At 41.7% G+C, this 24,978-nt stretch overlaps 1 protein-coding gene across 1 annotated transcript in view; it reads right to left on the reverse strand.

Annotated features, from left to right (window-relative positions):
• Positions 1–17,404, reverse strand: part of LOC140492069 (doublesex- and mab-3-related transcription factor 1-like) — a 135,785-nt gene extending 118,381 nt beyond the window's left edge. The window contains exons 1-2 of the mRNA XM_072590750.1: positions 17,238–17,404; positions 15,064–15,244 (exon numbers count right to left, since the gene is read on the reverse strand). Coding sequence (XP_072446851.1) covers positions 15,064–15,244; positions 17,238–17,306 — 250 coding nt within the window. The 5' untranslated portion in view covers positions 17,307–17,404. The remainder of the gene's footprint in view (positions 1–15,063; positions 15,245–17,237) is intronic.
• Positions 17,405–24,978: the final 7,574 nt, after the last annotated feature.

Consider the following 24,978-nt stretch of genomic DNA (forward strand, 5'->3'; position numbering starts at 1 on the left):
AAACGTGACTCATAACATGAAACTATGAAGGGTGCTATGGAAGGTAGATATATTGCTTCATCAGCTATCATGCAAGTACAAAGATGGACTCTACTGAATTCAATAATAAGTTTCATCGCTGATGTTGGTTTGTGATAAGGGAAGGGGGGGGGGTCAAAGCACAGCAGACACTCCCATATTGCGCTGGTCACTCACCAATACAGCACCTTCACCAAATTGGTGCACATGCCGAGTCTGAAGCTGAATGAATAATGGCCCTCATTATTAGGGCGCTGCTGTCTCACTGTGTGGAGAAATGTGTGCAGCCCTCCTCTACAGGGAATGCCATCAGTGAATTCATGAACAGGAAGGGTTTCCATTCAATTAATGTTCAGAAAATCTGTGACTACCTTTACCACTTCATGGTGGTGTATGCCCACTACCCTAGCAGCTGTCACAATTCATGCATCCTGGTGCACTCTTGTGTACCTGGTATGTTTGTGGGTCCAGGAGTCTTACAAAGCTCGTCACTGGGGAACAAGGCCTATTCATTGCAAAAAGGCTTATGACACCATTGTGAACTGCCTTGGGTGATGCAGAGCACAAATATACTGCTGCCAATGCTTCAATAAGGACTGTGATGAAGCAGACATTAGTGTTGCTGAACATATAGTTCCACTGCTTGGACTGTCCGGTGGGGCCCTCCAGTATAATCCAAACAGCATGTGTCAGATCATCCTGATGTACTGAGCTCTGCTCAATTGGAGCAGATGATGAAGTGATGTTACAGATACTGGGGACCCCCACAACTATCTGAGTGAGAACGATACTCCTCAACTCCTCTTTAAATCTTCTACCAATTACTTTAAGTCTATCATCCCCAATTATTGATTTCTCTGTTACCAGAAATCACTCTATCTAGGCCCCTCACAATTTTATATATCTTAAAGTCGCTTCAGCATCTTCTGTTCCAAAGGAAACAGAGCTCAACCTGTCAAACCATTCTTGCAGTTGACATTCATGACAACATCATCAAATATGTCCTTTGTATGGTCTCTCATGTAATTATTCAAGTAATATTGTACTAGGAGTGTACACAGTACCTTCACTGCAGTCTAACAAATATTTTTTACAGATTTTGATTGAAGTCCAAATTCTGATACTCTAAACCTCAGCCAACCTACATGTCCTCTTGGCCATCTTACTCATCTGTTCAGCTACCTTCAATGGTCTGTGGACATGTACTCCAAGGTCACCTTGTTCTTGTTTATTTCTTAGAATCCTACGCTTTAGTTTGCATTTCCTACTCTTTTGTTGCCTCCCTAAATAGATTAACGTATTAAATTCTACTGGTCACTTTTCTACACATCTGACCTGACCACTGATATTTTCCTGCGACTTAAGCTTACATCTTATTGATTAATCATAGCCAATTTTCATATCTTCTGCAATCTGCTTAATAATTTAAGTCTGAAAATTGGTACATATACAGTATCAGAAAGGGACACTATAAAGAGCCTTACAAACCCTTCTGGAAAAGGCCTTCTAGTTATATAACAGAATTGACAATATACCTTTATTTCCTACCAATTCTGGAACAATCTGTAGCTTTTCTTTGGATCCCATAAGCTTTTAATTTTCTGATCAGTCTAACAAGACAGACCTTGTCAAATGCCTTGGTAAAACCCATGTCGACTGCGTCAAATGTGCTATTCACACAAGCATGCTTCTTACCACCCCAAAAAATTCAATCAAATTAATGAGACACATAACCTTCCCTTAACATGCTCACATTTCTTGAGTATCCCATACTGAATGCAAGTCACAGCTATTTCTTAGAATTTTTGCCAATAGTTGTCCCATCACCAAAGCTATACTGACTGCCCTGTAATTATTAAAGACTATCCTTCCTCCCTTTCTCAACAATGGTACATCATCTGCGGTCCTCTGGCAACATACTCCTAGCCAGTGAGCTTTGAAAAATGATATTCAGATCATCCATTGTTTCTTCCCTCTCCTCTTAATAGTCCAAGACATTTTTCAATGGGATTAGCGATACATCCTTTTTAAAGAAGTTTGAACAGTTTAGTATTTCCCCTTGTTATGGTTACCCCATCTCAGGTTTCTTCCCTTCTCATCTCTTCGTCCCTCTCTTTGGTGAAAACAATCACAAATTTTTGAAGAATGGTTCCAGTTTCTACATCCAAAGACAGGTTATTTGATTTCAAACTGGCCTTACTTTTTCATTATTTATCCTCTTGGTCTTTATATGTTCATAGAATATCTGCACAGCTTCCTTAATTTTATTCACTTTACTTACATCAAAAAGTATTTTCCTATGCCTTCCCTTCCTTTTCCAAATTGCCTTTTGTAATTTCACAACTGCACCTTCTATGCTGCACTAGGCTTTCTACAATCTTTGTCGATACTTTTGGTATCTGCTACAAGGTTTCTCTTTTGGCCTTGCAGGGATGATACCATAAATATGGAGTCGTAAGTTTCAGCAAAGGATGATCAAATTTACTCATTTTTACTGAATAGAAAAGGCTCAGATGTGCCTAAGAAAGGTCTTCAAAATTACAGGTTTAATTGAGTTATACAGCAAGAGAATGTTTTGAATTATGTAAACATGAAACCATCCAGACAAGACGATCACCAAGTAACTTACCTCCCTCAAAAAGTTCAGGGGGAAAGAAATCTCTTTAAAAGTGGTGCCAATATGGAATTCGCGACCATAGCAAATTGGAGTGGTCAAGAGGAATATAAGGGAGAATTCGATGCAATTCTACGATATTCCCATGTCTGACAATCTGACAACCATTTACCTGCTTCATTAATTATCTTTCTACTATCAAAAATCAGATATGGTGATGTTTCCTGGTAACTGCAGTGTTCAGTTCCATTTGCAATTCACACATAATGAAATAATGTATACCCACAAATAGGAAGATTTAAACAACATCCATGCCAGCAGAGACAAGAAACGGTCACATCATACAAGTGAAAGGCAACGACCATCTGCAACAAGAGTGAGATTAGCCATCTTCCTGCGTTATTCAGTGCAATATCATCATCAAATCCTCCATCTGCAATATACTGGAGATCACTGTAGACCAGAAACTTAACAGTTACACTAATACTGCGACTATATGATTCAGACAGAGGTTGAATATTCTGCAGTGAATAACTCACTTCCTGTACTCCCAAAGTTCTTTCATCACCTATAAAACATAAATAAGCAGTGTGACAGAAATCTCTCCCTTCTTACCAGGATCACTGCAGAGCAAACAACACTCAAGACCCAACACCATCCAAGATAAAACAGCTATATTCATCAGCACTATATCCACTGCCGTAAATATTCACTTACCGACAAATTATCGGCCATATTCAAGATGCAAAAGCTTGTCAAGACTTCTTCAAAAGCATTTTCCAAACTCACAACCTCTACCACCAAGATGGACAAGCTCAGCTGTTGCATAAGAACATCACCAATTGTTAAGTTTGTCTCAAATATATACAACATTTTGACTTAGAAAGATATATCATAGTTCCCTTCCTAACAGCACTGTGGGCATGCTTACACCGTAAGTACTACAGTCCGATAAAAAGACAGCTAACTACAAATGTCTTAAGAGCACTTTAATGATGAAGAATAAATGCTGGCCTTGTATCAACAGCCACATACCATCACTGACTTTTTCTGTTTTCTTTTACATCATTACAAAGCTATTAGCTTCCAAAATTACAGTGTCAGGGCAGCTTTAAATATACAAATATGATGGGCAAAAAAGGATTAAATGGTACATTCTGCCAATGTTATACATTGTGATGTTCATGATTAGACACCCATATCCAACAGCTCATAAATCCACCTGCCTAGCATCGGTTATGCAATGTACCAGGACAGACCACAAAAACATGTGGTTTTCCTACACGCACAAGGAGCAATTTTATGTTCTTGTGCATGGCAGGTTTGATGATGGTGATAGCAGAAGAGTAGACCCATCAGTGTTCTGTGAGTCTGTGACACAACAAAGAAGGAGGACATTTATTTCATCATGTCTGCACTGATTAACTGAGATCTGACTACCTCATTCCCATTTTCCGGCTTTTGCCCCATAACCTTAGAGGTCACTAAGTGACAGGTCACTAAGAGGTACAGTTAGTAAGTTTGCTGATGACACCAAAATTGGAGGTGCAGTGGACATTACAACAGGATTTGGACCAGACGGGCCAATGGGCTGAGAAGTGTCAGATGGAGTTTAATTCAGATAAATGCAAGGTGCTGCATTTCAGGAAAGCAAATCTTAGCAGGACTTATACACTTAATGGTAAGGTCCTTTGGAGTGTTGCTGAACAAAGAGACCTTGGACTGCAGGTTCATAGCTCCTCGAAAGTGGAGTCACAGGTAGATAGGATAGTGAAGGTGGTGTTTGGCTTGCTTTCCTTTATTGGTCAGAGTATTGAGTACAGGAGTTGGGAGGTCATGTTGCGGCTGTACAGGACATTGGTTAAGCCACTGTTGGAATATTGCGTGCAATTCTGGTCTCCTTCCTATCAGAAAGATGTTGTGAAACTTGAAAGTGTTCAGAAAAGATTTACAAGGATGTTGCCAGGGTTGGAGGATCTGAGCTACAGGGAGAGGCTGAACAGGCTGGGGCTGTTTTCCCTGGAGCATCGGAGGCTGAGGGGTGACCTTATAGAGGTTTACAAAATTATGAGGGGCATGGATAAGGTAAATAGGCAAAGTCTTTTCCCTGGGGTTGGGGAGTTCAGAACTAGAGGGCATAGGTTTAGGGTGAGAGGGGAAAGATATAAAAGAGACCTAAGGGGCAACTTTTTCACGCAGAGGGTGGTACGTGTATGGAACGAGCTGCCAGAGGATGGGTGGAGGCTTGTACAATTGCAACATTTAAGAGTCATTTGGATGTGTATATGAATAGAAAGGGTTTGGAGGGATATGGACCAGGTGCTGGCAGGTGGGATGAGATTGGGTCGGCGTGGACAGGTTGGACCGAAGGGTCTGTTTCCATGCTATACATCTCTATGACTACTAGTGAATATCTAATATGCAGCTTAAATGTTATGAGAGACTCAGACTCGCTCCAACTTCTGCATGAAAATGTTTCTCCTCGATTCTCCTCTTAACCTTTCACCTTTTAGTTTAAACCAACGCCACCCCCCACCCTCTTCCCCCCCATTGTTGACTCTTCTACTAATGAAAAAAGTGCCTTTCTATCCACCCTATTTATGCTCCTTGATCAGGTTCCCTCCCAACATTCACTACTCCAAGGAAAACAACCACAGGTTATTAAATTGTTCCTTATATCTCAGAGACCTAGGGGTGCGGGTTCATAGTTCCTTGGAAGTGATGTCACAGGTAGACAGGGTGGTGAAGAAAGCATTCATATGCTTGCCTTCATTCGTCAGAATACTCAGTACCCCAGGGATTGGGACATCATTTTATCGCTGTACAAGTCACTGATAAGGCCACATTTAGGGTACTGCGTACAATTCTGGTTGCCCTGCTATAGAAAGAATACCATTAACTGGGAAGGATGGGCAAAAAGATTTACAAGGGTGTTACCAAGACTAGAAGGTTTGAGTTATAAGAAGTGACTGGATAGGCTGGGACTTTTCTCCCTGGAGCAAAGGACGCAGAGAGGTGATCTTACAGAGGTTTATAAAATTATGAATGGCAGAAGTAAGGTGGATAGCCAAAGTCTTTTCCCAAGGGTAAGGGAATCCAAAACTAGGGGGCAGAGGTTTAAGGTGATAGGTGAAAGATTTCAAAGGGACGTGAGGGGAAATGTTTTCACATATAAGGTACAGTAGAATTTTTAAAAAGCCTCGTTTTTAGAAGATGGTGCATATATGGAACGAGCTGCCAGAGGAAGTGATGGTGGTGGGTACAAGTGCAACATTTAAAAGACATATTTGAATTAGTATATGATTGGAAAGGTTCAGAGAGATATGGACCAAACTCAGGAAAACTGGACTGGCTCAGTTTTGGAAACCTGGTAGGCATGGACAAGTTGGGTCAAAGGGTCTGTTTCCATGCTGTACAACTTTCAGCTTCTTTTTGAGGGGGTGACATGATGGAGAGGAGCAGCCGGAATGGGACTTCTGGTGAGGTCTGGCAGTGGAGCCACAGACTTATGGTCATGGTGGGTCCAGAGCAGGGACTCCAGGCATCAGTGAGGAAGTGGCTGAAGTGTCAGCAGTGTGGTATGCCCAGAACAGGCAGTCCAGGCATCAGCAAGGCGCCAGCTTCAGGGGAGCCAAGGACTGCTTGTTTTGGTGGGCCCAGGGTGGAAACTCCAGGCACCAGTGAGGCAGCAGAAGCAGGGAAGCCAGGAACTCCATGATTGTGGTGGATCCAGAGCAGGGACTCCAGGCACAGACAAGTCAGGAGCGGAGCCAGGGACTCCTGGATATGGTAGGTCCAGAGGTGGGACTCCTGGCTATCGGACTGGCAGTGGCAGCAGCTTCTGGTTGTGGTAGGTCCGGAGCCTGGATCTCCTGGTTGGTCAAGACAACAGCAGAGCTGGTAGGGGCTACCGGCAGTGGGGCGAGTATGAGTCCAGCACAGGACCTGGCATCCTCAGGACTCATCATGGAGATGGCAGCACAAAGATGGACTTTGTTTCAACTTTGCCTTTTAATCTTGAAGCATTCAAATGGTGCTGGATTGTGGCTTTTCACTCTATTTTACTGTACGAAGTACAACTGACAATAAATTATCATTTATTCATTCATTCATTCATTCACGTTGGGGACTATGTACATAACAGTCAATATCCTCCAGCATAACTACCTACTTATTTTCATCAGATTCCAAATTAAATTGAGGCTTTCCGAGTATTCCACATTCAATTCCCAGGTAATTCATTCGGAGCCAGCTATGATAGGATTCTGTGGGGTCCCACATGCAACTTCCATCTACACTTCAGAAACATCTGTCTGGCCATAAGAAAATCCAGGCTGATGTATTTAATTCAAGGAAAACAGGCACTTTGCTCTGAGACTGAAGACTGAGAGGTAAATTGAAAGGTTTTTTAAAAAAGGGGGCAAGTACATATAGAAATGATTCCACCGTGGAGGAGAGCAGAATTAGGAGAAGTAAGTGGAGGATAATCATTAATAAATCCAGTAAGGAATTTAGGAAGAATGCATTTACCAAGAAAATGGTTAGAATGTGGAACTTACTACCACAAGGTGTAGCTGAGATAAATTGTGAGGCACTTAAACTGTAGCTACATAAATGAAGGTGAAAAGAATATAGGGATACACTAAGAGAGTTAGATAACGAAAACTGGGAGACTTGTAGGATCTTAAATACCAGTAATGAGGAGTACCAGAATCATGTAAGTTCCGAATCTATCTAAGGTACTCTAGCAATTGATAAGCAAAAGGTATAATATCAGAAAATACTAGAGAAACTCAGCAGGTCTGACAGTATCTGTGAATACAGAAATAAAGTTAATGTTTCAAGTCCAATCTAGTTCTATAGGACTCAAAATATTAATACTATATCTCTCTCCACAGCTGCTGCCAATCTTGCTGAATTTCTCCAATATTTTCTGTTTTTATTCCAGATTTCCTGTATCTGAAGTATTTTGCTTTTATTTGAGTACCAAAAGACGTTCTTTAAACAGAAAGTTTAGGAAATAGGAGATAAAAACAGAAAACGTTTCAAAATAGTCAGCAGTTTAAGTATCATCTGAGTGACAGAAACAGAATTAATGTTTCAGATCTATGACCATTCATCAGTACTGGAAAAAAAACCAGATTCGTATCAAGGGGTGGATACGACAAGGACAAGTGGAATTCTAACCCAGACTTTCCTCAGAATTTTCTGTTCTGGAATCAAAAATCAAGAGAGTCGCATCATTAACTTTAGGATATGTGCTCCTAATAGCTGAAGATCGACATCGACAGTGTGCATTTAAGGAATCAATACCTAAAGATCAATTTTAGTAATAAGATGCTGATAGCTTTAAATGAAAAATGTGTTTACAAACATGAATATAAAAGTCCTTACACAATCATTAAATTACTTTGTTGCAGGTTATATTTTTGCCTATTGCTCACACCACCACTTCAGAATAGCTAGGTTTAAACTCTGAATCAGCCCAAATCAGTGGTATATCTCAGGAGTCACACTATTGATGGAACACTCTAGATAATTCCAATTCAAGCACTGAAACAAGCTGCCAGAGGTGGTTTCACAATTCAGTGACTTCAGTGAATACCCTGGTCAATTTTTAAAACAAAATAGCATGTGGATACTCCCACTTGTATCCTAATTCACCAGAAGGTTCAATGTAATATCAACCAAGCAGAATCTTTCAATCCAATTTTCTTTTCAAGAAAGAGTTAAATATAGTTTACAAATTCTCACATGCTGAGTTTCTAATCTTGAATGTCCAAATTAAAATAAGAAAGTGAAGACCAGTTAATTTCTACATGAACAACAATTAGCAGCAAAGTCACAACAGGCCATTTTCTATTACAGCTTACTGTTCCGATTATATCATGGAACAGAATTCCTACAGTGCAGAAACAGGCCGTTCAGCCCATCAAGTCTGCGCCAACCCTCTGAAGAGCATCCAACCCAGACCTAGCCCCCAACCTTATCCCCTAACAGTGCAGTTACCATGCCCAATTCACCTTGTCTGCAGGTTATGCGGCAACTTAGCATGTTCAATCCACCTAACCTGCAAACCCAGGCAAACATGGGGAGAATCTGCAACATCCATACAGACAGTCTGCCTTCTCATGTTACTGTTCTTTTATTTCTGTTTCAGGCTTATTGCATCTTTTACCTTTGGCTTTAACTTGCAATATCTTTTTTACATAACGTTGGAGATACTTGCATATTGTTGGAGAGATTCCACTCTAGTCATCCATACAGAAGCTGATAATAACATGTTGCATTGGCGTTAAAAAGGATAATAGACCTGGTCATGAGGGTTGTTACAGTGGCGTAATGATTAGCATTGTTGGCTCACAGCACCAGGACATGGATTTGATTTCAACCTTGGGCAACTGCATGAAAGATGCGTGTTCTCCTGGTGTCTCTGTGGGTTTCCTCCCAAATTCCAACATTGTGCAGGTTTGGTGGATTAGCTAAGCTAAACCCCCCCCCCCGCCCCCCAGTATCCAAGGATGTGCTGTTTGGTGGGTTAGCCATGTTAAAAACCCCATGCAGGAATGGGACAGGTCTGAGTAGGATGTTCTTCAGAGGGTTGGTGTAGACTGGATAGGCCAAATGATCTCTTTCTGCACTGTCAGGATTCTATGAGGTATTAGATTATGAAACAATAACTCAAAGCTCTGCCTTTAAAAATAGGTTGTTGATCGTAATTCAAACAAAGCAGAATTCATATTTCTCAAAGTAGAAAAGGCTTTTTTTCACTGAAATGCTTCAAAATATAAAAATGAATGCATCATAACCAAAGAACATCTTTTCACAGGGCTGTGTGAAAATTGCCTCATAGCATGCAGGTTAGGTGGATTGGGCATGGTAACCAAAAAGTTACCAAAATATATTAAAAATGAATTAACTCAACACAACATAATCACTGCTCCACCAAATATTAATTGCATAAATTATCTCTGAATATCCAAATTGCATTTCAAAAATCTTTTGGCTGTGTACATTTTCAGAAAGTGAACTGATATCTTCTTTTATACAGTCCAATATTTTGACGGTAAACTAAAGCATTGCAAAACTATTCTAAAATCATTGTCTCCGTGGCAGTACAAGGTAGCCTCCTTTGTACTCCAAGAATAAGACCTCCCTCTCTCCTTCATGGGTGTCAATCCTCTGGCTCCTCTGGAATATCTCACTTCTCTGTGGTGTAATGGCACACTTTTGCTCAAACTCCCATCCTAAGGACAACTAGCAAATTAAACTGCCTAAGGTCTCTGAATTGCATTTCTATTTGCAGCCCTACGGGTTTAATTGTACAGGAAACCTGCCTCTAGATCAGTTAAAGACTCAGCCTTGTGTAAAACCTGAATTTCAAACAAATTCCTCATGAAGGCAGGTTTGTGACAAATAAATGGATGCTACTCCTATTTCTCACCTACTCCGCTCCTAGGTAAGTTGAAGTCTGCATATGTTAACTTTGAGGAAAGGTAAAGAAAATTGACTCAATAATAGAGAATAATTACTTAGGATGTAATTACCAGGCAATAATCTCACTGAGGGATTTAACTGGCTACATAAACTAAAGGAGCAAATCCTGAATGATTTATAAAGCAACTTTGGTATAAAACTGAAACTGCTGCAGGGTTAAAACAAAAATAAAGAACTGCAAATGCAAGAAATCTGAAGCAGAAAAAGAATGTACTGGAGAAACTCAGCAGGTCTGGCAGTATCAGGAAAGACAGAAGCAGAGTTAACAAATCTTTCGCAATATACTGATGCTGCCAAAACTGCTAAATTTTGCTATTTGCATTGAGGGATTAGTGAACACAAATTTGATTGTTTGCTGCTTTAGTGCCAGCCTTAGGTATAACAGTAGACTTGACAATTCATAAACAATATATGCAATCATATCTTCACTGAAATATTTAAATATTCTTACAAAATCAAGATTTACCTGAAATTGGCTAGATTAATATATTGGCAGTAAATATAACAAATAATAATGAGCTATCTGAAACTGAAATCTAACTATGGGGTTTAGAAGTAGCCAAAAGAAAACAAAGTTTCAACAGTTAATCCTACTTGAAATATACTGCCTTTGTTTTATATGGGAGACAGCAATTTTGTCTAGTGTGGTGCTGGAAAACCACAGAAGGTTAGGCAGCATCCGAGGAGCAGTAGAATCAACTTTTCAGGAATTAGCCTTTCATCTGATGGAGGACTTATCCCCGAAACGTCGATTCTCCTGCTCCTCAGATGCTGCCTGACCTGCTGTGCTTTTCCAGCACCACACTCTTAACTGATCTCCAGCATCTGCAGTCCTCACTTTCTCCTAGACAGCAATTTTGTGTCAATAACATACCCTCAATCATAGATATATAACAGCAACATTAAAGAGTAATGTTTACACTCATAACAAGAAATGATTTACTGTCAATAAATAGAAACATGAAAAAGTAATCAAAATAATACTAAATAACAATATCTCTTCCATAAAGAGCCTCTACCCACCTTTATCTAACCTGATCAGCATATCCTGCTTTTCATTATCACTCATGCACTCATCTAGCTTCCCATTAAATGAATTTTCGTTACTGGCCTCAACTGGTCTTTGAGGTTACAGGTTCCACACTCTAATCATTTCCTGGGTGAAGAGGTTTTTCCTGAAATCATTATTGGATTTATTAGTGACCGCCCTATATTTCTGCACGATCTCTAACACTGAACTTGCCAACAGCGGAAACATCTTCTCAATGCTGACCCCCACAATCATTCATAATTTTAAAGATCTCTGCTAAATCACAGGATAGTCTTCTTGTTCATATAGAAAAACCACTCAGCTTGTTCAGCTTTTCCTGGTAGTTATAAGCACTCTGCTCTGTACCATCCTTGTAATTTTTTGTATCATCTCCAGTACTTCTATTCTTTTTTGGTATATGGAGAATGAAATTGTGACAGAGTCAACTGATTTTGGGGTACTAAAGAAATTAAGGGATATGGAAGGGTGCATCTGAAGATCAACCAAGATCTTATAGAATGATTGAGCATGCTTGAGGAGCCAAATGGTCTGGTCCAGCTCCTATTTCTTACATAGTAGCAAATTACTGCAGATGTGGAATCTGCACTGTAAATAACAAATGTTGGAGATTACAACATGTCAGGCAGCAACCATGGAGAGAGAGCAAGCTAATGCTTCAATACTACATGACTCTTCATCACAATTGGGTCCTATTTCTCATGCTTTTGTACAACGATTAAGTAGGGTAAAAGGAAGATAGTTATGTGCCTTTAATTTTAAGTCACTAAGTATGATAGAGAGCAACTGGGATCCATTTCCAAAACATTGGTAAACATTCTCAGTCAATATTTTAATATATTGAATATTCAATATTGTTTTACTTATTATGTCTTGAAATCATCGGTATGGAATGTGGAATGTTATTTTAATAACTGTGCATAGTTTTACCAAATAACCTAACTTGTTTAGATTAGATTACTTACAGTGTGGAAACAGGCCCTTCGGCCCAACAAGTCCACACCGCCCCGCCGAAGCGCAACCCACCCATACCCCTACATTACCCCTTCCTAACACTACGGGCAATTTAGCATGGCCAATTCACCTGACCTGCACATCTTTGGACTGTGGGAGGAAACCGGAGCACCTGGAGGAAACCCACGCAGACACGGGGAGAACGTGCAAACTCCACACAGTTAGTCGCCTGAGGCGGGAATTGAACCCGGATCTCTGGCGCTGTGAGGCAACAGTGCTAACCACTGTGCCACCATGCCGCCCACCTGTGCCACCATGCCGCCCACTCAGATTGTTTGGAACAATTTATTTGCCGATTATTCAATCGTGCATGCCATCATCATATAGTAAATCAAGCTGTTTACAAAAATACACAGTAACAACATACATATGTAAATTGTAAGTTGAATTATTCCAACTAAAATCGTAGCAATTCCTATAAACCAAGTATAGTACACATTCTTCCTGGATTCATTAGTAAAACTCACAATCTACCTACAAAATACAAACAAAAAATGCCGAAAATAATCAAGTCTGGCAGCCTCTCTACAGGCAGAAACAGGTTTAATATTTAAGATTAATTTCTAAAATGTAATGGTTTCTGTCATTTTATTTATTATTATTTATAGAGTGTTTTACTTCAGGCATTTTCTGTTTGTATTTCATATTTCCAGCAGTTGCAGTATATCGTTTCTTCACAAATTGCCCTTTTTATCTGGTAGTTCCAGGAAATTCCAGGAAATAGTACTGGCTACCAGTACTATTGCCAGTTTGTAAACTCAACAATGCAATTTTGGAAAGAAGGCGAAAGTGAGGACTGCAGATGCTGGAGATTAGAGTCGAGAGCGTGGTGCTGGAAAAGCACAGCAGGTCAGGCAGCATCCGAGGAGCAGGAAAATTGACCTTCCAGGCAAAAACCCTTTTTGGGAAGAGTCAAACTTAGATCAGCTCCTATCTGAGGAAGTGCATAAAATTGGAAGAACTGACTGCAATCTGGTTAGCACTGCCTCACAGCGCCAGAGACCCGGGTTCAATTCCCACCTCAGGCGACTGACTGTGTGGAGTTTACACGTTCTCCCTGTGTCTGCGTGGGTTTCCTCCGGGTGCTCCGGTTTCCTTCCACAGTCCAAAGATGTGCAGGTCAGGTGAATTGGCCATGCTAAATTGCCCGTATTGTTAGGTAAGGGGTAAATGTAGGGGTATGGGTGGGTTGCGCTTCGGCGGCTTGGTGTAGACTTGTTGGGCCGAAGGGCCTGTTTCCACACTGTAATGTAATCTAAACTCTAAATCACTCCAAGGTAGAAACCAGATTTTCATGCTTATAGCCTATCCTCTTGCCTGTAGAATGTAATGGCTCAAATATTGCATGACTCCAGACTCTAACAGACTTTTGGGAGAGGAATGATCTAGATTACTTATTTTCTTCAGAACAGTAAAAAAAAATCTAGAACCATTGAAACTACAAGAGGAAGGTAAAATAATAATCTGGTTTAAAGGACCTGGGGTGTAATTGTACCAAAACCATGGTGTTGCTACAACAAAGCTCCCACTTTACAATGATATGAAAATTTTCAGTATAACTTGAGTTGGAAAAGCAGTGCCATTCTTCAGATCATTGATATGCCAATCTTAGTTTAGTTTAATATTCAATCTACACCATAAATTCCAGTTTGTTTCCAACAGGATTTGATTTATTGAAACTGCAACAACCACCACTTTAATTCCTTTATATAATGAATATCAAAAAAGTGTACAATACCAACCATTTACTCTTGTCTCACAATGTGTTGTAACTTATGCTTCAGTATATATTACTTAAATTACTGATTAGCGAAATTAGCTATTCAGAAAATATTGCTGCTGTAGCAACATATACCTAAATATGTTTAAATGTTGCCATGAACTATTTAACAAATTATTTTGAAGACCCTCAAAATAGGATTGTTAAATTGCTTACCTCAGAAAGACTTATAGAATAACAGAAACATCGAATGACAGAAACACATCATTCTCCAAACAGAACATTGATGAGTCCAAAATTCTCCCAAGGAAACTGCAGGATCCAACATTCTCCCAACAGAACAGAGTGAATCCAACAATTAAAAATCACACAACACCAAGTTATATTCCAACAGGTTTAATTTGGACTATAACCTAGTGTTGTGTGATTTTTAACTTTGTACACCGCAGTCCAACAATTGCACCGCCAAATCGTTCTCTCAACAGACCATTACAAGACCCAACGTGTCTCCACTGGATCACTACAAGATCCAACATTCTCCCAACAGATCATTACAGGATCGGATATTGTCCCAATGGATCACGATAGGATCCAACATTCTCTCAACAATACATTAGCCCTTGTAAAATCGGAGGAGTAATCGTCGCTATTTAAATGGGAAATGCATGAAACTGAACCAGCGAGGAAGATTTCAAACAGGCTGAATGAAATGGCACTATCAGCAGTTTGTATTTATTTATTAAACGGCAGCTGCTGTTGCAATATTTTTATCGGAGTTTTAGTCACTTGATCTGAATGTAACATATTAACATTGTTTTATACTTTAGATACTTTTAACTTTATTATAAACAGTTGTAATTTGACGTGAGATCGTAAACGATTTTCAATTCTGGCTTTTGCAAACCTTCAGTTAAACAGGTGTTGGCTCCCAATGAGCATTTCTCTTTTTTTTTATTCTGATATAAACATATGATGCAAAAAGGAACTCGAAACATCATAGATTCCAAAATGCAAATTGGCACTGTCCGGGTGCAAACGATGCAAGTTCAGCAGCAGCAGTTGGAGCGAAATGCAGTGCGACCTCCCCCTCCCCCCGCGCCACCGTGAGCTCCAGCGTTCCCGGCGCTGAGTGTCCGCCTGCCTGGGGATTACCTGAGGAAGTGACCGGTGTGTTGGGGTTGGAGGTCAAGCCAGACCCTCCAGTGCTCAGGGCGCAAGAGCTGTTCGGGGTTGCATTCTCTCTCTTGATGAGCAGCTCCGCGGCTCCGGGGAGTGGAATTGGTCGGCTGATGCCCAGTTCTTCCTCCTGAGCCTGCTGTCTCCTGAGGGCCACCTACAAACAGAAGAACAGCCAGTTCAAGCGGAGCAAAGGTCTGACCGTACCCTTCAGACCAGCGCCATGCTCTGATCCTAATCTTAGTCGCCGATTGGTTTACCGCTAGATAAATATGTTCTGATTTTATCATTTGCACCACCAGTTGATTTGTAACATAAACAGGAAAACTAGTTTGAACGTGAAATTTAAAAATCTGAAAAAGTCAGTTTTAAATGAACTTTGAAAAAAATGTAATAATTAAGATCTTACGAGAAAACGATTTGGTTTGTAATGCACTAAATACTCAGCAACCGCAGAATATAATCGGAAACGATTTAATGATTAAAATGATTTCGGATGACCACTGCGCACATTATAAACAGGCTTCGCAGCAAATTGATCTATTAGCGAAAACGAACATTATTTGACGAATGCTCCAAAACGGAGCTAAAACTGCTCCACGTGAACATGTATCACATATTGGTTTACAGCAATTCACATGTACCTTCAACCCCAGTTAACAAATTATGACATTCCAGTAAAGTCATTTCAACACCAGAACGAAATTTAGCACGGACAATGTTTGAAATTTTTGTAACATTGCTTTCTTTAAATTTAAAATTATTCATTCGCTCGTTCACATTTTTGTGATGTCTCCAGGATCGAACAGCAAAATAGCATCATTTCATTAAACACCATTAATTTCAAGTAGTTCATTCGATGTACTTATTTCTCGGTGACTGGACTGTAACGATATTTCTGCAAACACCAATATGCTTTAAATCATAATTTATTCAACTGAATGTTGCAAATACTTCAAGTTAAGCAAATAGCATGACTGATTCCATTATAAAGACGTTAAGAGAATTTAAATCAAGGTCGCGTCTTTCCAGATTAAAAATTATTTCGCCGCCAGTATTTAACTGGCAAAGAAAATCCAAGTTTTTGAAACTTTTCGCGTGGATTCAGAATCCTGCAACAGCAACTAAGTTATTGCAATCGTCTTTGTCAAATCTCCGATCCCTGGGTTATTCCTGTTATTTCAGATTTATTGAGTTTGGAGATATAAATCATAACGGGATTACTCTGCGGGTCTGCCCATCTTTCCTGACTTTATTCAAGCACCTCGCAGTGTTTTTGGCTCTCATTTTGAGAAACTCTATATACTTTTTTTTTGTTCGATGCCATGGTTAGTTTAGACTTATATGAACACGGTTGTATTGCAGTAACGAGTCTTTGGCCAGACTCGAGCTGCAAGCAGGTTTTGTTTCTTTGATTTAGCAGGACCCCATTCCCCACCCCACACAGACACAACCCCACGCATACACACAGATACACAGAAACAGCCCTCTCCACAGACAGACAGAGATCCCTTCCTACCCACACAGATGGACCCCCAAAGACAGAGACCCCTTCCTACCCACACATAGACCCCCACAGACAGAGACCCCTTCAAATCCACACACAGACCCCCACAGAGACCCCTTCAAATCCACACACAGACCCCCACAGAGACCCCTTCAAATCCACACACAGACCCCCACAGAGACCCCTTCAAATCCACACACAGACCCCCACAGAGACCCCTTCAAATCCACACACAGACCCCCACAGACAGAGACCCCTTCCTACCCACACATAGACCCCCAGACAGAGACCCCTTCCTATACATACAGACAGACCCCCACAGATAGAGATCTCCCCCCACTCACACAGATCCAGAGACCCCCCCCACAGACCCACGGCCATTCAGCCCATCGCATCTGCTCCGCCATTCAATCATAGCTGTTAAGTTTCTCAACCTCATTCACCCCCTAACCCTTGACACTCAAGAACCTATCTCAGTCTTAAACATACTCAACACACCCAGATCTCCCCCCGCGCCCGACTCCCGCGTCCCAGCCCGACCCCGAGACACGATACCACCCCCCATCACACCCCCCACCCCCAGCCCGGGCGCTGTCAGTGCGAACAGCCCCGAGTGAGTGAACGGCCGCCCCTTGGATCTTACCTGCGCTGCCATGACCCGCTGTCTCTCGGCGATCAGGTTGCATTTCTTACACTGGCACTCCCTCCACATGCAGAACCGCTTGTGGCCCTTCAGGGCGGACACGTAGCCGTGGTTCCTGCAGCGGGCACACTTGGGCAGGCGAGGTGACTTCTTGGAGGCCGGGGACACGGCGCCGGGGTTCAGAGCCTTGGAGAAGCTGCCGTTCACGCCGCCGCCGCCGCCGCCGCCCCCGCCGCTGTTGAGGACCGAGTCGCCGTCGCTCACCCCGGCCGCCGCCGAGGCTGAAGACTTGGAGCCAGCTCCGTTTGGCATCTTCCGATCGGACGAGTCTTGTCCACCCCCTACCGCCCCCCCCCCCCTCCTCCTCCCCGAACCCAACTCCCTCCCCCCACCCCCTTCACTGATTATTTCACTCTTTTTTTTTGGGGTGATTGCAATTTAATTGGGAGGTCTGGGTGAGTTGTAACGGAGTAGTTTTGAGTTTGAGTGTGGGGTTTTATTGTGAAGGCTGCCTGCTGTCCCTCTCTCTCTCCCTGTTCCTCCCGCTCCCCCGGAGCCGCTCTGAGGCGTCGAGCTGACCGTTGGCGGTTTATTTTTTCCCACCTCCCGGGACAGCTCCGCCGGTCACGTGGCGCCACTTCCCCGACAGTCCATTGGCTCCGGGCCTCGAGCACACACCCACCCCCCACCAATCAACCCTCACCGCCTCCCCCTCCCTTGGAGCCCGCGCTCCAGCCCCGATCCCCTCCGCTCGTGCCCCGGGAACAGAGCAGGCTCCCCCCCCCCCCCGCCTTTCCCCATGCAATTATCTCACCCTCTGCAAACTTCCCAACTCCACCCTCTGGAAACATCTCGCCTCACCTAATTCAAACTTCCCAACTCACCCCCTGCAAAAATTCAAAATCAACCTGTTGCAAACTTCCCAACTCACCCTGTGCAAATATCCCACTCAGCCTTTGCAAACATCAAACTCAACCTCTGCAAATACCTCACTCAGCTTTTGCGAATATCCCACTCACCCTCTGAAAATATCCCACTCATTCTCTGCAAACATCAAACTCACTCTCTGCAAATATTCCACTCATCCTCTGTCAATATTCCGCCCACTCCCTGCAATCATCAAACCCTCTGCAAATATCTCATTCACCCTCTGCAAAGATTCCACTCATGCTCTGCAAATATCCCAATCACCCCCTGCAAGTATACCACTCATCCTCTGCAAATATTCCACCCAATCTCTGCAAACATCAAATTCACCGTCTACGAATATCCCATACACCCCTTACAAACATCAAACTCACCCTCTGCAAATACCCAATCCACTCTCTGTGAAACTCAACCCTCTCCAAACATCTCCCCTGACCCTATAGCATCTAATTCAGTCCCTGCAAATTCACACAATGCAAACATCCCAACCATTACTTGCAAACATCCAAATCACTTTCTGCAAACATCATTCATCCCACCCTCTGCAATCAGTGGACCTGCTCCATGCAAACATCTAACGCACACACTGCAAATTTCCCAAAACATCCGTTGCAAGTATCCTCACACACTCACTGCAACCACTCGACCCACCCTCTCTGCAAATATCGAACTCAACTTCAGCAAAAATCCCTTCACCCTCTGCAAATATCTATCTTGCCCTTTGCAAATATCCAGTGCAAAAATTTGACCGACCCCTTGTTTTTCTGCTCCGTTTCTCCTGCTTCTTTCTCAGCTGGAACTCGATGTTCCTTAAAGCCTCTCCTGTTTGCAGCACCAACATAATGACTACTGGCTTGCTTTCTTAGGGAAACAAAGCAAAAGGACAGCGGGAATGGGCAGGATTAGAGTGCAGCACTTTCATTCAAAGGCACAGATGTGGTGAGATTGCAAATCATAGATTTCTTATGAACTCTCAACATTGAGTCATAGAGATGTACAGCATGGAAATATACCCTTCGGTCCAACCTGTCCACGCCGACCAGATATCCCAACCCAATCTAGTCCCACCTGCCAGCACCCGGCCCATATCCCTTCAAACCCTTCCTATTCATATACCCATCCAAATGACTCTTAAATGTTGCAATTGTACCAGCCTCCATCACTTTCTCTGGCAGCTCATTCCACACACATACCGCCCTCTGCGTGAAAAGGTTGCCCCTTAGGTCTCTTTTATGACTTTCCCCTCCCACCCTAAACTTATGCCCTCTAGTTCTGGACTCCCCGACCTCAGGAAAAAGACTTTGCCTATTTACCCTATCCATGCCCCTCATAATTTTGTAAACCTCTATAAGGAGCCTCAGCCTCTGACGCTCCAGGGAAAACAGCCCCAGCCTGTTCAGCCTCTCCCGATAGTTGAAATCCTCAAACCCTCGCAACATCCTTGAAAATCTTTTCTGAACCCTTTCAAGTTTCACAACATCTTTCCGATAGGAAGGAGACCAGAATTGCACGCAATATTCCAACATTGGCCTAACCGATGTCCTGTACAGCCGCAACATGACTACCCAACTCCTGTACTCAATACTCTGACCAATAAAGGAAAGTATACCACAAGCCTTCTTCACTATCCCATCTACCTGCGACTCCACTTTCAAGGAGCTATGAATGTGCAGTCCAAGGTCTCTTTGTTCAGCAACACTCCAAAGGACCTTACCATTAAGTGTATAAGTCCTGCTAAGATTTGCTTTCCAAAAATGCAGCACCTCACATTTATGTGAATTAAACTCCATCTGCCCATGCAATGAAGCTTGATTGATCATCACAAAAACACACTTTTAATAATACATTACTTATAATAAAATTGCAGTTATGGTGAAATCTGAATTTTGAGGGGGTCAAGGGAGTAATTGTTATGCCAATTGGTTTAGAAAGCAGAGAAAGACAATGAGACAGTTGACTTGATGGTACAAACACTAGCATGAGGTAAGGTCTTGTGGCACAGTGGTAGTGACCCTATCTCTGAGCCAGGTGACCCAGCTTCAAGACACACCTGTACCAAAAAGTATGTAATAACATCACTAAACAAATTGATTAGGAAAATATCTAACTCTAGCATGAACACAATTGAACATTGTGCTGTCCATTGTATTCTGAATTCCCATTTACCATCTGGAAATGTTCATGCTATTATGCTGACCACTCTCTACCAGTTCTGATCACAATATCAATATCAACAATAAAGACCTTTGGGTCCATCTGAGGTAATTAATCGAGGGAAGTAAAACTCTACAATCCCTCTTTGCAACATCTATTAGTTTCTTCATAACTCCAGGCCATTTCCTTCAACCAATTCATTATAAAACCCTGTTCTAAATTCTGATCATGTTTTGAGTGAAGAACCAGTATGAAATCTTTAACTTTTTCCAACTTAAATGTAGATTCTGATCAAAGGTTAAAACACAGAATGTTAAATAGTCTGTCCTTCTCAGAGGCTGGTTTGCATTTCTAACACTTTAAGAGCCTGAAACTTTTAGAACTCGAGAAAACAAAAAAGTCTTTTCCATCAGAGGAACAGTCATCTGACAGTGATTTACCAGTACTTCCGCACATGTCACCTACTGTGTTTATTGCTCTCGATGTGGACTCCTCTACATTGTGGAGACAGGATGTTAATTTGCAGAACGTTTCAGAGAACATCTCTGGGACACAAGCACTAAACAGCCCCACCGCCCTGTGGCAGAACACTTTTACACCCCTTCCCTCTCCACTAAGGACATGCAAGTCCTGGGCCTCCTCCACCACCAAACTCTAGCCACCCAATGCCTGGAGGAAGAATGTCTCATCTTTCGCCTTAGGACCCTCCAACCACACGGGATCAATGTGGATTTCACCAGTTTCCTCATTTTCCCTCTGCCCACCTTACTCCAGATCCAACCTTCCAACCCAGCACCACCCTGTTGAATGGTCCTAACTGTCCATCTTCCTTCCCACCTCTCCGCCCTACCCTCCTCTCCGACATATCACCTTCACTCCCACTTTCATCTACCTATCGTATTCCCAGCTACCTTCCCCCCCCAGTCCCACCTCCTCCCATTTATCTCACAGTTCCCTTGGCTACCCCCTCATTCCTGATGAAGAGCTTATGCTCGAAAAGTTGATTCTCCTGCTCCTCGGGTGCTGCCTGACCGACTGTGCTTTTCCAGCACCATATTCTTCAACTCTGATCTCCAACATCTGCTGTCATCACTTTCTCCTAGAATGTACTTATGCACGTTTGTCGACACTGACAACCCACACAGACACAGCAGTGCCAGGTATGGTGGCTCAATAGTTAGTACTACTGCATCACAGTGCCAGGGACCCATGTTTGATTCTAGCCTCAGATGACTCTCTGTGTAGAGTGTATATGTTATCCCAATTTCTGTTGGGTGCTCTAGTTTCCACCCACAGTCCAAAGATGTGTAGGTTAGGTGGGATGTGCAGACTAGGTGGGCTAGCCTTGGCAAATGCAGTGTTGTGGGGAGATTGGGGATAGCTTCAGAACGTTGATGTAAATTAAGGGTATTTAACACAATAGTTCAGCCAATATCTGTGAGTAACTTGTATTTCTCAACATTTTCAATTGTATTTTACAAGGAAAATACTTTACTATGTTAGTACCCTCATTGATTTTTCATTATTCTTATTTTATTCTTTTATCTATTTTGGTTTGGAGCTGTGAACTAGGAACTATGATTTAAGGATGACTTTTGGACTGCAGGTAATAGCTTATGTTAAAAGGAAAACAGACAAAACAAGTTTTGGTTTCTTCCTGAGACCAGGCTTAGAAGTTAATTGCAAGTTGGTTCCTGATCAAAAGATTCTACATACGCTTCATGACTGGGGAAGTGCATTACGTTTCAATAGAGAGCAGGAGTTAGCTACTAATGAGGTCAGTACCTGGGAAGTGGTTCCAGCAAGTCCGGAAAATATCTTATGGTCAAACAAATGGCAGATGCTGAATGGTAACCAGTACCTCATAGAGGAGGTGGTCAATCTGTCATGAAACAGTCAGAGTTTGAATTGTATTTTGGATTATGTTTTCTGGAAATGAATCCTGGAAGTTGGTGCTGAAGCATGAAGATTGAAAGCTCTCTGCCTAACCTCCCATGAGCAGCTTGTGGAAGCTCAGAGAACAGAAAACTAAATTATAAGTATTACTGCCTTTATCTGAGTGAACTATGAAGGTGATCCTACTCAACATCTTCAGAAAATCAACTAAGAAACCATTATCTATGCCCACAAACCAATGTTTGGAATTGATTATCACAGAGTCTGGAATTGGTTATTCAAAAGTCTGGTTAGCAAACATTGGGGTCAATTTTGAGTGTCTTTGAAGGTTTTAACTTTGCACTGTTGAGCATGCAGAGGTAGAAAGGCTGATTTGGTTCAACTCTCTGCATTCCATGTCCTAACAATTGAGTCTTTAATTTACTATGTTATTACAACTATGCGCGTCTAAATTTTAAAATATGTCTGTTATTCTTGCAATTATTTTTCTGTTTATATTTTTGAAATAAAGTTCACATGACAGCAAACCAAACAAGAATTAATTTTGATTAGATCAGAGCCACTTTTTATATTCACTCATGGGCCATGCGACATAGGCACAATGGGTGGACCAGCATTTAATGCTGCCCTTGAGAAAGTGGTGGTGAGCTGCCTTCTTGAATCGCTGCAATCCATGTGCTGTAGGTAGACTCACAATGTCCTTAAGGAAGGAATTCCAGGATTTTGACCCAGCAACAGTGAAAGAATATAGTTCCAAGTCAGGATGATGAATAACTTGGAGGGGAACTTGAAGCTGGTGGTGTCCCGTGTATCTGTTGTCTTTGTCCTTCTAGATGGAAGTGTTCATGGGTTTGAAAGATGAAAAATGTGAAAGGCTACTTAGCAATACAACTCCTTCATTTTTATTAAGCAGAAAAAAAATTGCAGTAATTAAAATAAAACATATTGCTAATGGTGCAGAGGGCAGTAGCACTGGATACTGGTGATAATTTATCAAAAAAAACTAAAGGAAATAACCAATATTATACATCAATATATGTAAATACTTTTGAAACATTCATAAGTTAAAGAACAGGCGATTTAAATCCTCCCTGGGACTCAAGCACAAAATTCAAGACTGTACTGCGAGAGTGCTGCACTGTCCGAGGTATTGTCTTTCGGATAAGATGAGATAAAAATCCCTCAGCATTATTGTCAGAAGAACCATCCTAAATGTTGTATGTTAAGTGACTTTCACGTCTATTAGTGAAGATTAGGGCAGCACAGTGGCTCAGTGGTTAGCACTGATGCCTCACAGCACCAGGGATCCAGGTTTGATTCCACTGTCAGTGACTGTGTGGACTTTGCACAATCTCCCTGTGTCTGTGTGAGATACCTTGGGATGTTCCAGTTTTCTCCCACAGTCCAAAGAAGTGCAGGTTAGGTGGATTGGCCGTGTTAAACTGCTCATAGTATCCACAGATGAGCAAGCTATGTGGGTTATCCAAGGAAAATGCTTTGTTACAGGGATAGAGAATGGGAGTAGGTCCAGACAGGATGCTGTTTGGAGGGGCAGCGTGACTCGAAGGGCTAAATGGCCTCCTTCCACACTGTCAGGATTCTATGAATAGGCTGAGACTAGAATACTTTGATGGATATTATTTATTGCTTGCCACAGAACTTGCAACTTCTTTCTGAATAACTCCCCCTTGTATTGGTTGGCTCTTTGTAGAACCCAGTAGTTTTTAATTAGCCTGTTCAGGTATGTCATGATACACCTGCTAGGAACGTGGAACTTAAACCCATTGCACCACAAGAGCTTGCATATATCTCACTACAGTTATTTTTAAATCTACCGTACAGAAATATTAAACATATCTCTGCAGCAGGTGGAACACTAATCAATACCCAACATCTTGTTACCTTCAGCTGCTACAGGCAGTCACCCGGCTATAATTCAGTTCCATTGGAGTCTGTTTGCTGGTTGATTTGTACGCAAGTTAAAACACAACGCAGGATAATATGTAGCAGTCATACGTAAGTAAAACAAATGTTCGCATGTCTGATCTTTAAAGTTGCACTCCTAGCTGGGATCACACTTATAAGTATCAGCATTTGTAAATCAGATGATCGTAAATCAGGGACTCCCTGTATCTGCCATCCATCAACAGAATCTAAAGATACTAACAGATTCTCATTTTTCTTCTCCAAAATTAAATTAAGATACAAACAAAAAAGCTTCATGAAAAAAGATACAAATGATCATACATTTTATGTTACATTATTGTACAAATAATCTTTGACCTATTCCATATTTCCCTGTGTTGAGTTTAAAAAGAAATTTGAACAAAATTATAACAGGTTATTTCCATGTTCTCATAATTAATTCTAACTCAAGGTGTTCATCTTTGAGAACATGCAACAATTTCTATAGTTAAGCACTTCTTGCTGTAAAGCAATCCAATAGCTGGTGACTTGTGACAACTCACTTTATTTTCGAAATCTTTCTTTCCAGCATCTCTTTTGTATTTGTGAGCTCAATCCTCAATCTTTTACCCGTGATACTCTTTGTTGAGTGGATAGTCTCAGCATAAATGGTTGCCAATGTAGCATTCTGTTGGCACATTTTTTCCCAGACTGCCCCTTATATAGGAGTCCCTTTAATGTATTCAATACCTACATATCTGTCACTTGTACCAGCATAAGTGTCTCCGCCACTAAGGTTCTTTTAGCAACTCTCTATTTCATTTTGATTCCTGGGCTAATGGACAACATGTATAATTTC

This window comes from Chiloscyllium punctatum, chromosome 2, assembly GCF_047496795.1.
Source record: "Chiloscyllium punctatum isolate Juve2018m chromosome 2, sChiPun1.3, whole genome shotgun sequence".
In the NCBI taxonomy this organism is placed as follows: domain Eukaryota; kingdom Metazoa; phylum Chordata; class Chondrichthyes; order Orectolobiformes; family Hemiscylliidae; genus Chiloscyllium; species Chiloscyllium punctatum.